Below are 15640 nucleotides of genomic sequence, written 5' to 3'. Positions count from 1 at the left end.
AAACTAAACAAGTCCTGCTCCTTAAAATCTCTATCCTTTTTTCTAGATTAGTGACCATCTGTCCAGTCATTTGTGACCTATTCTGATGCTAATCCAGTTTTTCAGCTCCTTATTTTAATGCCTCGGACTTACTGATTTCTCAGGTTTTTTGAGACTGGCTTGTATTGTATTCCTCTTCTCACATTGTTGCTACTGGTTGGTTTTTATATCATTGTGAATATAAAAAGCCTATGATCTGTTCCACCAAACAATTACAGTGATTAATATTAGACATAGGACAAGTTTGTATGCATCTTCACTTGATAATGCCTTCCCATAAAGTGTGTTCAAGTTATGGAGTTTTTTCTATCAGTTTCATTTCCATTTACATCCAAATTTCCTTCTTGTGATATTATCACATAGGCAGTATTAGAAGCCTTGCTGTGGGCATCAGGCACAACTTCTACCTGTGATTCACTACTGAAAAATCTTACAGTTATGGATGAAGGGAAATGCAGTTGCCCACTTATGATTTACTCTTGATGAATGGTTGGCTGTATTACTTGTTACTATTTTCCCTTCTCAAGGGTTGTTTAATTGTTTGTTTTAAAAATGAGCTAGGAATAATTCACCTAAAATTTCCTGGGTAACTTTCTATGCCTCTTTCAAAAGTGAAGTATATTCATCCATTGCAGGTCCTTAAATATAACTACCAATACCCACGAGGTTTCTTGAGCCAGTTCCTGAGTATTATAGCTGAAATTCATGAGCTGTCACATCAGAATTCATACTGAGTTAGATAAGAACGATGTCACACCAATAACAAAGTTAGCAGTGTTTGTTTATTGTCTTTTACACAGAGACCTTCTGCCCTGAAGCTGTTAACATAAGTATTAGTGCTAAAACAAACCTTTTTTTCAGGCTATCACTTCAGAAGTTTCAGTGACTGCTTTGTTCTGTTTGGGTAAAAACGTTGAAGCAAGTAAGTTTACAGACTTTATGGCATCTGCAAGAATAATCTCCATCTTGTATAACATTACAGAAGAGAAATGAGCTATAGGCTTGAAACTCGTTTTCACAAGGCAATAACAAACACTGAAGATAATAGTACGAAAAGCTGTTTAGACTCTCTGTGATGGGTTATAGTCCTTAGCCAAATATTGGCTTCTGTTCTATATTACTTGTATGTATATATGTGTGTGTGAGCATGTATGCATAGATATATACATTTTAGATACATATATTTCCTTCCTGGTAGAAGGTGTAATGAAGACCACCATCAAAATAAATCAAAATAAATTATCAGGTAGATAGAAGGATTGGTAACAACAAATTCTGAACAATAGCCTGACTAAGCAGTGACTTTGAGGTGGAAATAGTAAACAAATATCTGAAAATATTCTTCCAACAGGAATAGTAGGAAATACATACAAGATTAAATTATGGTCAGTTAGTGCAGGTGTCCTCATGCTGCTCCATAAAGTTGTTCTGATCCCACTGTGCCTATTAAAAGAAAATTACATGGAATATGCAACAATGGAGGCTAGACTGACCTCCTTCTCTCCCTGCACACACATACATATGCACATGTTGTAGAAGTGCAATATTATGGATGTGTCTCAGTTACAGACAGGCTCACTGCAGCTGTTTTAAAGCTGGGGAGCAGATGCAGTAAGAGGTTCTGTACTCAATCAGGTAAGGCTCTTCTGGTCTCATTAACTCAGACTTCCTCAAAGGCTCTGTGCTGCTGAGCTGGCTCCAGAAATCACACAGCTGTGCTCCCACCATGCTCAGTGTGCATTAGTTAAGTCTGTCAGGCCTAAGTTACTTCTTTACTGGATCAGTTGTACAGCTTCTTTCCTGTGTTGTATGTAGTCCAGAACTGGGGCTAAGTCATCCATAGGTAATTGAGGATTGACTGCCTTTCTGGAGTATGCACCTCAAATATCAGTTAGCTCCTCACTTTCATATCCCTGCTTTTCCTGTATCTCCAGCCCCTCCATGTCAGGCCTCTACCCTGGTGTTCCCACTCATTCCTGCTCCCCACCCTTCATACACCTGCCTTCGCACGCTGAGCTTCTGCTCCGTCGGAAGCACTCACCTTCCTAAGGTGAGAGGCAAATGGTTCAGGAGGCAGGGTGGCAGGGTGGGTACAGCTGTCCAGAAACTACTGTTCACTCTCCCAGGGAATGTGTGTCCATTTTCAGTAGTACACTGAAGTCTGGGCACCCAAAATCTTGGGCTATGATGCTGTGGCAGTTGCTGCTTTTTTTAACTTCTTGTTGTTGTTCAAAATGAGTCATGAGTATGCTTATGCTTTGTGGTGTTTTAGGGTTGGAGGGATTGTTAATCTGTGGACAGAGATTCAATTTGCAGTTAATTCAATAAATGTGCCCTCAGCTAGAAATTCTCTGCAATTGTGTGCAAGCATAGAAAACTGTCCTAATATAGCTCTTATGTGACTTTATTTGTTTATGGCAGAGAACTTTCCTCCACGATAGTAACTTGTTTGATTTCCATATGCATTCTTTTACACTGTGGAAGACAGTTTGATAACATTTTCCTTTGATCTGTGGTGACATTAGAAAACAATAAACCACCAACCCTCCAGAGAACAACCTTGGTATACATGGTGAATCTGTTATAATTATTTTTCATCTCTTAATGGCTGCACATCTGTAGCAGTGAGTAATTAAAGTTTGAAAGGAAGCTAAAATTTTAAAAGTTATTACAGTCTTCACAGTTTTTCAGAACTACATTTGAGTTTGGGTGTTTATTTTGTTTGTTTGTTTTGAATAAACTTAGGGGTCATATTCAAAGACAATAAAACATCTTTTTATACACATCAGTCTACACCTAAAATTACAAAGAAAATATTATATCACAGCACCTATTTCACTGTCAGGAATCTGTTTGGAAAAAAATATCAAACATTTGTGACCACACATCTTCTCTATTACTACATTCTTAATGTCCAACGCCGCTGATATTGGTGTTATATTTCTTTGTCATTCACTCTCAATATCACCTTAATTAAAATGACAATGTGTAACTTCAGGTATCTCTGAAAACCAGCTCCATTCCTCTCCTGGCCATCTTCAGTAAGGCAGCCCAGCCCTTTTGCATTTCCACTGGCAGCTTGCTTCTGTTCCTTTTTCTTAGAGCTGTTGCCCCCCTGTCCTCTGACCTTTCTTGGCACAAGGCAGAAGCTGAGAGCAAAAGGGAGGTCATGGGGCTAAGTTGGCATGGTGGCATCAGTGCCACTACTGCACCAACCAGAAATGCTCAGCCAGTGGCATCTCCATAGCCCTTGAGACCCTTCCTGAGGAAGCAGCTGAGAAGAGTATAAGGACATGATCTCCTAAACTTGTTGGGTTCATTCTGTTTTTAACCAGAATATGTTATGCTGTCATGGGTAAATAAACTGATGTTGCTTTTAGCTGGTTCATCAGCGCTATGGGATAATGGCATCTGTTCAGTCTTTTGTGTAATAATTTTTTTTATTTCTTAGAGTAGTTGCTTGTTCTTGTTTCCGCCCATGTTTCTAGAGGATTCTGCAAATCCCTTGGACGAGGCTAAAATTTACATCTTTGCCTTTTCTAGTGGTTTGAATGAAGGTATTTAGAAGGATACTCCGGAGCGATAAAGTAGAAGCAAAAGAAATTATTGACTCTTAAAATCAGTTTTCTTTTGTTAATAATTAATAGCTGACAAAAAAAAAATACTTGCTTTCAAATATAGCTCTCAAGAAAAACACCTCTTACTTTTTCTGTCTGGTGGAAAAAGCCCCTGGAAAGAAATGTGTCTGCATATGTATATGTGATAATTTTCAACAGAAAAGAAGGAATAAGGTCAAAAAGTTGAATAAGAAAAATTGCCAAGATAGATACATTTTTCAGTTCTATAGACTGTAAAATAGCTCCCAGTTTTTCAGGCTGCTATTTGCAAAAAAACAGTGACCTCAGTCTGGAGTCCTTCCAGGATTCAGCTCTTGAAGAACTGCTTGTCACAATCTAGCATTTCCATAGGGAGATACAAATCATTAATTTTTAAAAATATAACACATTTGAGAGCACTTGTTTCCACCTCCCAATATGGCCTTTCAGTGACTGAAGTTGTTATGGTAGCAGGGAGGGGGAGAGTGGGAGACAGGGTCCAGATGCACCATAACATCCTCCCAGTTAATTTGGGTTCTCCACCCTGGAGAACTGACTGCATCACTCCTCAGATAATCCTCTATATGGGATGACATTTTCTTGCACATACCTAATTTAGTGTGTAAAAAGTGAGAGTATCGCATATCAGATAAGGCCAAATTGTCAGGTATGTTAAACTTGACAATTATTATTCCAGGGTTTTTATATGTCTCTCTGTACTGTACTTCATGTCAAATCATGTGTCAAATACTACTAATGTGAAAAATAACTTATTGGCATTGAAAAATTACTATTTAGTGAAAACCTGAAAATCAAGTTGGATTAGAAAAGCCTCTCCTTATTAAAATCAACACTAGAAAAATGGATGATGTACAGTCATTCCATCTTCAGTTATTTTACAACCTGACTGACACCATTATGTAACTGCCTATAGTGAATTTATTAATGTGGTCAGAATTTTTTACACAGCAGTGTGCCATATAGTTTGTTGTTAAACTGAGGCTCATCTTTGTAGTACATGGGAGAACAAGCACATGAGAACTGTCTAGGAAAAACCTGGCAAAGAGTTTATTTTTTTTCTGGAACTGTGGAAATACCTTGACTATAAAATGTTTATATTTTACAAACTTAACAAGAACTGAGTGCAAATAAAAATACACTGAAAGATACAGTTTTATACCTATTTTCATTCCCGTGTCCCAGGAAAAAGTTGAGTGGCTAAAAAACAAGTTTGATTCCTCCAAAGCAAGGGAATTGAAGCCATAAAACAATAGAACAATAGTTTCTAATGCACAGAAGATCTTATTTGTGGAAAATCATGGCAGTGTTTCCAAACAAAGATAATAGAGAAGAATATGTTCATTTTGACTTTTAATATTGTTAGGAACATTTATTAAATTTATAAGTGTGTTGTAATAATATCTCAAGAAATCCTCTTCTTCTGTTTTGACCAGATTGTGAGACTCAAGCTTATTGCCCCTCTGGCCTCAGTTCCTCCTCCGTTACAGGATAGAAATCAGACGAAGGTCTTTGATTTTGGAATTTTATTCATTTGGTTCCATCTTTGTTATTGCAAAAGCCCACTGTAGAATCCACATCTACACATACTCATATATTGTCATGTTACATGAATAAACATAAAAATCAATTCTTTTTCCTGCTTTTATTACTGTAGTGTCAATCTACTTTATCAGTGATTCTTTTCTACTTATATCTGATTCATTCTTGAAACTGTCATTCAGATAATAAAGCTGTATTTTCTGAAACAGAAAAGTGATAATTTTTCTTCCACTGGAGTAGCATTGTGTGGCTCCCCTGCAAGCTACTAATCAATGTCTGTACCTTATGCCCCAAGCAATGTTTAGAGATTAAATCCATTAACTGTTCATAGTAAGAGTTCTTCTTGTCTGAACAAGAAATAGCTCCAGTATTTTGCTTAACTTTACGCTTAAACACTGTTCTCAGTCAGAAATTGATTAACTATATTTAAACTATATCTCTGTGAGGGAGGGGGACCAAGTAAGACTGATACTGATTTGAGGAAACCAGTGTAGAAAATTCATCTCAGAGAAACTGGCTTTATAGGGGAGTTCATTTTTTTTTTAATTTCCCACTTTTTTGATTTCCCATTTTAATTTAATTTTCCCTTTAATTTTCCTAATAATAGAATCATAGATTTCAAGGTCAAAAAGGACAAGTATGGTCATATACTATATATGAAATGAGTCAATGTGATTTTACATAGAGATTCACCTTCCTACTTTTCCAAAGTGTGTCTATTTAAAAAAAAAAATTTAAAACTTTTATTTATATTCTCTTATATTCTTTGGTGATTTTCTCTGTATTTAAACATATTGGCTACTAAGAATTTGCATCTTTTCTGTTTAGATTTTATTGTCTTCAGTTTCCACCAATATATCTTCTCAATGCTATTGTTTCCATAGTTAACAATTATTGTATTATCAGGAAACTATATTCAGTAGTTTTTAGCATGAGCAAATTTACCCTCTGCAGCAAGATACATTAACCAAGGGGCAGCACCATAAAATGACAGAGAAGTCTAAGATGAGACATAATTGCATAATGTAGGTTGACACTCCTGCCCATCTGTGCTGCTGCTCAACTCTACAACTGTGCTGTTTGCTGTGCTCCTCTGGTTTGGTTTCTGCCTGTGAATAGAAGCCCTTCCAACCTACTCTGCAGAAATTCAAAATCCAGTACCCATCTGTGTATTAAACCCTCCTTCACCTGCCTCTTGTGAATATATGCTGTAATCTGGCAGGGACGCTCCACCAGCATTTTGAGAAGTATTCATTGGAAATGAAGGAGGGAGAGGCGCTGCCTATTCTTGTTCCCTTGTACATTTTCTGGAGGAGAAGGCATCCATCCTCAGTGACACACCTGCTTTCACTGAGTGTCCTTGTGAGGAAGGCCAAGGGTACCCTGGGGTGCCTTAGGGAGATCACTGCCAGCAGGTCAAGGGGGAAGATCCTTCCCCTCCACTCAGCCCCAGTGACATGAGTGGATCTGGAGTGCTGGGTCCAGTTCTGGGCTCCTCAGAACAAGAGAGACATGGAGCTCCTGGAGTGAGTAAAGTGGGAGGCAAGAAAGATGCTGAAGGGTCTGGAGCATCCCTCTGATGAGGAAAGGCTGAGGGAGCTATATATAAATTTCCTTCCTTCTTTTGCTGTTAATAAAATATGAACATCAGATTTTTTCAGGTTTTCACCTTCTGTATTATTGCTGGCTGCAATTAAGTACATAGTAACAAATTTGGAGAAATAAAAACTAGAAGTAAATCAAACAAAGAAACAAACACAGCAAAAAAATAAAAATGGAGAGAAAAAATAAAGGAAAGTGTAGTTCTGAGAGTAAAACCTGTCTAAATATGCCAAAAAATTTAAGTAACAAGACTAGGCTTATAACTTCATCTTTTGGCATGATAACGACATAAGAACAAAGATAAAGATCCACCTTAATAGAGTTAGGCTAAACTTATTTCAGAATTATTCCAGCATTTCTTATCAGACAAGGTAAAAAAAACCCACCACCTTTCCTTTCCCCTGCTCCCTACCTATACACAGACACCTAAATAATATTAAGTTCACTGTAAGAAAAAATTGTGTGACAGTTTTTTGGGTTTTTTTTCAAAAGCAAAGCCAAACAAACCAGAATAAATCATCTTTCTTCATTTTATGTTTTTCTTGAAAAAAATATCTAGTTTCCTAAGGTCCTAAAGAAAAACTCACCTGCAAGCTTATGTTGTGCCACACCATTTTATTCTCCTTAATTATTATTCACTTGCTATTACTGGAGAAACCTTCCAATAAAAGTAATTTAAAAATTTCCAGAGCACACAGTAGAAACCAATGAAGTATTCTTTGGGGGTTTTTTTGAAGCACAAAATTGATTCAATCTAATAATTTCACTATAAAATTGTATAAGTTGTAGAGCGTCTTTAGTCAAGCTATTAGCTCTCCTTCTCCATAAATGTTAGTTCTCTTAAAAAAAATAAAAGCAAAAACTGTTTTTTTTCTTATATTCATAACATAAAATTATGTCGACTCAGCGCTATTTTGCTTCTGTCTAAAAATGTGACAAAGAACTGATAAGTATATCATCAAAATAAACCAGTAAATAAAAGACTAAAGCTGAAACCTTGAAAAACAGAGCACCTGCCCTCAGTGCTCTTGGTAATACACATTTGTTAAGTGCATTGGAAAAGCCCTTAATTTGAAAAACTGTTAGTTATAAAGAAGAAATAAATTAGTACATTTCGCAAATTCCCATTCCACAAATGACAGCTGTGCACTGAGAGATTTCAGTTCTGCTGACTGATACAGAAACTAGGGAAGCTCTGTAGCTCCTAACACTGGTTCCTATCCATTAAGTTATTTAGTGGGATGAAAGGACATCAGATACCCTGGAATAGTTTTGCCAGGTTGTTTAAATGCTCATACTTTACTGCGAGAAAAAGTAATAGTGGATGGCCACGTTGTTTGGGGGAAAGAAGCTGTAATTCCATACACAGTTCACGTATATCAGATTTACTGTTAGAGCTGTAATCCTGTTTTAGTCTTCAGTTCTTACATGTGATTTATCACTGTGTTCTAATGGAATGGCTCTCATTATAGCCAAACACCCAAATCTTTAAATGTTGTTCTACTTGTTACAGATACATCTTCAGCTTTATTCCTTCTTTTTTTTCCCCTAGGAATAGCTATAATAGAGCAAATTCCCTTTATTGCAGAACGATTCATTCACAAACCATGTTAAACTGTAACCTTCTTCTTGTCTCTTCTCCATCTTCTCTGTCCTGTATGCTGGATGGACTCCAGTGCAGTCCATCAAGGCATCTCAGTTATAATGAGCAAGCTGCTGGTGGTTTGACCCTTTTGATCTGCAAGTCCTTTCCTACAGACAAATGGGGAGCAGGGTGAGAGGCATGAGGAGAGCTATCCCAGCTCCCACTGTCAGCATCACCTTACTTTTAACCATCACCATCCTTTTTGGTCAACACATGAAGAATCTAATGAAGTAGTCCCTGTTTTGTTTAGTTTGATTAGTGCACATCAACAGTATATTGCACATCGTGTTATCATAACCTTCTGGCATGAACCAGGCTTCCTAAGTTGTAAAGAAACATTCACAATGCCACTTTACATAACTGAATGAATGACTGTCACCAAAAAACCACACAAAAAGTTCTGTGATGCTTTTTCATGCATCTCATGCACCAGTTTATAAGCTGTCACTGGTGGCTTCACCCCTGCATCACTCATGGAGCTGATATATTCCCTTAGACAGCAATGAGAGCTGCTGAGGCAGTTCTTGAGGTGGCCATAAGTGGACATAAAAGTACATGCTTAGCAAAACTTGCACTGCATAATGCACTCAGGAAAAATCAAATTCATAGCCTATTAAAGTTCTGATTTCACTGACAGGTACCAATCAGCTATCAACATTGCTAAATAGTTACTCTTGATCCTTCTATTTTCCTAAAACTATGCATGCTTTGGAGGGAAAACCAAAAACAGTTAATAGTCAAAAAAAAGTTGTTTCAAAAGAGAAAACTCTGCATTATATTGCTTTCATTGTTTTGTAATTTTATGTTTAAATATAGAGAGTATGTAAATGATCATTTTCACTCATATTCTCTCTTGCCTAGTGACAAGAAAACAAATTCAAATTGTGTTTGGGAGGAATATCTTAACAAAGCAAATTTTATTATGCAAATGAATTGTAGGTGTTGCAGATCTGCATTTTCTGAAGTTGTTAGCAGTTTTTCCAAAGCTTTCTCTCTTTCTAGGTATGTGTATAACACATTTTATTGAGAGAAACAATCAGCCACAAGAAACTTACTTGTTTTAAGTAAAAGTTGTTTGACTATACATTTTTGGAAGTTATCAGTTCATTTTTTGTTTAAATTGAAGGTTTAGACCATTTTTTACAAAAGACGAGCAAATAATTTCCTCAAAAACTATTTAATGGAATTATGCTTTTTCTGATGATATCATGGTGAGTTAGTTGAGAGGAGAAAATACCATCATGGGATAAGAAATATTCCTTCCTTCTCCCTTATATTCCCGTATTAATCATCCACTTGTGCTCTTGTGGTTCACTAGTTCATTCCATTAAGCAAGGTTGGGAGTGGGCCAAAACAAATCATCCCAATCAGTTGTGAAATCTTAGTCTTCAGCCTTGGTTTGTTAATGACAGTATGTACTTCCAGTTTTCTTTTAATATGGAAGAGCAAATAAGTTCTTAATTGCTGTTTTGCCCACATATAATTGATTTGATCACTCAATATTAGCTGATGAAGAGCTGTATTTAACTGGGAGCCCGTAAGCAGCAACCTTAACTCTTGGTATGTTTCAGTTCAGCAAATGGAGATGAACAGTCCTGGCTGTGGTGTGGGAAAAGTTTCTTCAGATGTTAAAGAGTGAACACCCATAATCAGCATTGGTAAAGAATTAGTTGAATGTCTAAGTCTTGGTACCATCCTGGAATTCAGCTATTCCACTTTAATAACACTTGCTATAAATTCAGGGGGAAAAAAACTGAAATAAAGAAAAAAAAGAAAAAAAAAGAAAAAAAAAAGAAAAAAATAAAAAAGAAGACTGGATTGATTTAAAGATCCTTTTATAGAAGCTAACATGGTTAGAGTGACAAATATGCAGTCTGTATATTATAAAGCTAGAAAATATTTTAATTCTCAGTCTCAAACCTTGCAGTCCCACCCAGAATTTGTCACACTTCACCTGTTTCAGTCTGTCAGTTTATTTTTTAGCAATTTTTTGCAAGTTATTTCAGTTGCTGACTTGAACAATTTGTTCCATACCTCAACACCCATTTTGTGTAAGAAAATCATAAAAGTTAGGAACCTGAAAATTGGATTTTTCTTTTGAGCAGCTGCTGTCTGCAAGTGTGGAAAGATTGTTAAAAGTGAATAGCATCACTTTCTAACAAACTCTAGGTAGGTTGTATGACTGGATCTCATTACTCATTATCATGCAATGCTGTGCTATCACCAAGCATCATTATGTTGGCATTCATAGAGATATGGAAGAAAATGAGAAGCTCTTTTGGGGTTTAAAAATGTTTTATACAACCATGCATGTCAGTGGTCCTTCATTGTTGACCTACTCATGTGGAGATACATTTATCATTTTAAAAAATTTCTTGATTGAAAGGTGTTCTGTAATGTTCTGGAGAATGTGTTTTTGTGCTTTTACACAGCACTAGAAAAGTGTTGGTAGAGAAAAATTGTGTGCAAAAGAATTTGTTTATTACAAACCCCACAACTTTTAGTTTAACTGACTCCCTAAGTCATTTTGCTTGTACTTTTGGTGACCTAATGGGGATTGGAGAGACTTCTGTTTAATTTCAAAGTAGTTTAATTATAAGTTGCATTTCTGTATTACCCATTTTTATATAGCACATTTGTTTCCTTGTGCTGACATTCCAAATCAGAGGCATCTGGTCTGTTGCATCTGCTGTGCCTCCACCAGGGTGCTGCTATTAATGAGTTTTTATTCCTATGGCTGTTGTAACAGTAACTTCTAATAGTTTCCACTTTGTTTTCTGTTGAGGATCGTTTTACAACCTTAAATACTTGGCTGAATTCATAAAAGTTTTTAAGACTATCTCCAGATATTAATTGGTTCCGATTTTGGTTTTTAGGGGGTTTGTTTTTTTTAGATCATTCAGCTAGTACTTTAAAGCTATTCAATTTTAATTTTTCACTAAAAATATCATACTTAGTGGTCTTTTAGTTTGTATTCTTCAAAGCACTGCTCTTCCTACCATAATTAACTGTATTTTTAATAACCAAAAAAAAAATCAGCTTGTATGATCAGCTTATCCAGTCACAGAATATTTTTCTGAATATTATAACACTTTAAGTGGAGCTCAAGTGTTGTTTATTTTCATGCTACAGGGTCACAGAAAGAGATAAAAATTTTGTGTTTTAGTAGCTGCTTTTATCCAAGTTTCCATCAGGGTTTAATACATGCACTGTAGGTACCATGCAGAACATGTATTTGTGAAGTCTTTAAGAATGTACAAACTGCTAAAACTAGACCAATAAACATTGCAACAACCTTGTAAATATAATTGGTAAAATTCTACTGAATAAAATAGGACATTGCTTGGGTAAAGTTCTCAGACACTTTGTATTAAATCAACGAAAAAATATATTTATTTGAGAAATGCTGCTTTTTCTAAGGGTAAGAAAAGAAATCTGTTTTGTAATTATGTCTTATTTTCTTAAGAAAACATCTAAGAATCTTCAGATCTCTTTATAGTGTTAGGAGTTTAAGAGTGTCCTTCTTGATCTTTCTAAAATACACGTTCATGCATCTAGAAGAAAATAATTTTATTCACATTAAATGCCAGAGGGAAGTATGTCCACACATTCCATACAGTGATGAGATTTTTATATCCCCAAGGGAACAGCAGAACTAGCAAGACTCACTTTAAAGAGGCATTTCTAGTTTTCTCAAGTGCCCAGTTCAGGAACTGCAGATGGTTCTTGGGGGTAAATCCTTCTGTGAGCCCTTGGGCACAGGTCAGCTCCATTTCCTCATTTTGGTACTGAGCAAATCCTTTCTGAGCTGTCCTTATCTAGTGCTTCATTTCTTACTACATGAAACATATAAAAGCAGCTTTCTTTAGTGGTGATAAAAACATAACATTTAATGTCTAATTGGAGACTAGATCAGGCTGGATCAGATAAATCACTCTGAGTATTCCAGTATAAATTATACTTAGGAAACTTTAGGGGAGAGAGTCACTGTTGTCATGAGACCTTAGAATGACTTAATTTGCTTTTCCTCTACTAAACATTTTCTAGGTCAGGAAAGAGAGAAATTATCTGATCCTGTTTCGTGTTTGTTTTAGTGTTCTGCACAGTCCATTTTGGGAATATGTGTAATACAGATGTTGTTCAACTGCACTGGGACTGCTTTTCCTACTGTAAAATTCATGTCACTCATTAAGTTGTCTTTTTAGAAAATGGAGTTTGGAAGGCATAGATATCTAGAGATATTAATGGCATCAGTAGATTTTATTTCTCTTACTAAGAAGAGACTTCTAATGAGAAATTTCTTCTTTGCTTAATTATGCAAGCTACTGTTTTAACTGCATGTCTCTGCAATTCAATCAGTATAAAAGTAAAAAAAATGCCATCCAAACTTTTGGGTATGACTTTAAAAATCAAGTTAAAACAGATTTTCAAAGACCTGATACAGAAGTTAAAAGCAAGAATTTCACAGGATGTAGCTAGATGTGTATCTTGAAAATTGCCTTTATATTTTCCTAAAGAGTTTGTAATTGAACAAAATGAAACTCTGTGGAGCTTGTCGTTTGCTTTTGATAGTATATGCTGTAGTTACTGAAAGCTATATTCTTATGCTCTTGTTAATCTTATTCAACAGGAAATGGTCTTAGGTCTTTATTTGTAACCTTCAACTTGGTGGAAATTATGAAACGGTAGTCTGAAGTTGGAGGGTCAAATTTAAGATCAGACTCACAGCTCTTTTCTATCCAGAGCAGTCAGTGAATAACAAGTTTTTTTTAAATCAATTTAGAACAAAAACATCTTAAGGAGCGGAGACTTTTAAGACAATAAAATACTCCAGACATTTTACCAACAGGCAGGTGAGAATGCTAAAAGATTATCTGACCAGTGACTATGTAACCAGCCTAAAAAATGGGAATCCTTCTCTGGCCTTTTTTGCCAACTTGATATCTGTTAAAGGGTACCTACTGTCTGATGGCACACTGCTCTGTTCTGATGACTAAAAATTGAAGGCAGAATAAAAGTAATTTGTTCATATTTTATAATAAGCATTGCTACATCCAACTCCTAAAACTGGGAAATCTAATGAGCATCTTTTCTGGAAACTTCACAATAGATAGCTGAAATGTCTGAATTTGGTCATTGTCTTTTAAAAACATACTTGGATGCTTCTCATCTGAGAAACTATTGTGCTGGTTCCTTGTTTGCTCTTCCTTAATATTTCGAAATAAGTTAAATACATGCATATGTTTATATGCCTTGCTTTCCTTGAATTTTCATTTCCATTTTATCTGCAGCTATTGTATTTTAGTTTTTATTGCTTTCTAAATACGACAAAGCTCATCTTTTTCCCCATGAGAAATTCCAAATCCACTTCTTGCTTTCTAGTCAGATTGTCTCAGCTTTATATATTGTTTTGAGTACCATAGAGATTATTTTAAGTGTTAATTATTTTTCTGCTAGGTAAGGACTCAGGACAGAAAAAAGTGACATTAACAGTCTTACAATGGCTTTTAACTAACAGATAATAATTAAACAGTCTTGAAATATTAAAAACCATAATTTATTAGACTTCATGAGTTAATAGGAAAAGCCTGCCTAATCTGGCAAGGGTGTAAACCCTTATATCTTCTTTTAAAAATACACAGTAAAATATCAGATAATATAGAAAAATAGTGTCCTTCTATATAGCTTTATTGAGGAGAATAGCTTATCCTGCATAATTTGACATGTTAAAAATGAAGAATGGTTGCTACTTTGTATCTAGTTTTACAGGTTCTTTTAAAATTATTAGTGCAAGTTATACTTGGTAAGCTTAAATTAATAACAACAACGATTGTTTAGAAGGTCTAGACCGAATTCTTTGTATTACTGGAAACAGCAAACAATCTTTTTGCTTTAAGTCAATTTTGCACCAAATAAAGTCCCTATATGTAGTCTTCTCAAAAGCTCTTTATGCTTCTTCCTTTATTTTATTTCTGAATCTGTGTTCGACTAGGCAATACTACAGGATCTGGAGCAAAGACGTCCCCAACTGGATGAACTAATAACTGCAGCACAAAATCTAAAGAACAAGACGAGCAATCAAGAGGCCCGGACAATAATTACTGACCGAAGTAAGTGATGATTCTGCTATCCTATGGCATTTCAGCAAATGTGGAAAATGTTGTCCTATCTAATAAGCATAGCATTCTGCAGATACTTTATGCCTTTGCCATGAGAAGGAGAATTCCAGCAGGTGACAGTTCTCACAGAGATTTTCCAAACTGCGTGTAGAAGAAATGTCAGTGAAAGTCAATGATCCCATATTTCAGCTTTTTCACTGTAACTTCATATTGCTTGTCTTCATAGTGGAAAGATATTGTTCAAAATATAGAATGTGAGCACTGAAAATAAAGAAATACATTTCTTCTTACACAAGGAGAAAAAAAGAAAGAATTCACAGAGCATAGCCACGGGCTTGTAAGAAGCTTTCAATTCCATCCCCTGTAGTACAGCTGCAGGCTCTTCTTTCATCTCCCCTCAGCTGACGCACAAGTCTGATGATGCTCTACATTACTCTGTATTATTTCTTCAGTTCTGCTTTCCCTTTCCAGATTTAACCAACTTACTGTGCCTAAGGTGGAAAAATTTGTAGACTAAGTTTTGGAAGAGGTCTCTAGAAGATATAGTGTTGTCACCCTTGAAAGTTTGCATGTCCTTATATCCCTCACTATAGGATGAAACACACTCTCAAGGTCATTTTATAGAAACAGTGATGGACTGCTGTATAGCTTCAGTTATTATCTGAGATTCTCAGGACTAGAAACAAAGAAAAAATGGATTTATTAAGGTTCTCAGTGTCTGTTACGGAGCTTAGAGAACACCCAGGCCAATTGTTTTGCATGTGAACAAAGACAATTCTTTTTAGGTAGATGCAAACTGTTCTGAATATCCTGGCCTGGAAACTGGGGCTTGTTCCCTGGCACTGATGACTGTGAGGGTACAAATGTAGGCTAAATTATTTTATCCCCATAATTACAAACTTAATATATCTATATAGTTATTTTTTCTTTCTTCTTTATTTTATCTTTTTATTCCATCAGGTAAGTACATTCCATACTATGACCAAACCAAAATTCATGTTTGGACCACATTGTTGGCAGTCACACATATATAAGTTTAACTTTGTTAAACTGCTATTGCAATATGCTACTTAAAGAAG

At 35.7% G+C, this 15640-nt stretch overlaps 1 protein-coding gene across 4 annotated transcripts in view; it reads left to right on the top strand.

Annotated features, from left to right (window-relative positions):
* The window catches only part of DMD (dystrophin), a 767992-nt gene that overhangs the window by 472727 nt on the left and 279625 nt on the right, over positions 1-15640 (top strand). For all 4 annotated transcript variants that reach the window (XM_062488103.1, XM_062488102.1, XM_062488105.1 and 1 more), the window contains one exon: positions 14435-14552. In XM_062488103.1, coding sequence (XP_062344087.1) covers positions 14435-14552 — 118 coding nt within the window. The remainder of the gene's footprint in view (positions 1-14434; positions 14553-15640) is intronic.

The sequence above is a fragment of the Cinclus cinclus genome, chromosome 2 (genome assembly GCF_963662255.1).
Source record: "Cinclus cinclus chromosome 2, bCinCin1.1, whole genome shotgun sequence".
NCBI lineage: Eukaryota > Metazoa > Chordata > Aves > Passeriformes > Cinclidae > Cinclus > Cinclus cinclus.
The sequence above is the reverse complement of the archived record's forward strand: the minus strand, read 5'-3'. Positions and strand labels throughout refer to the sequence as shown.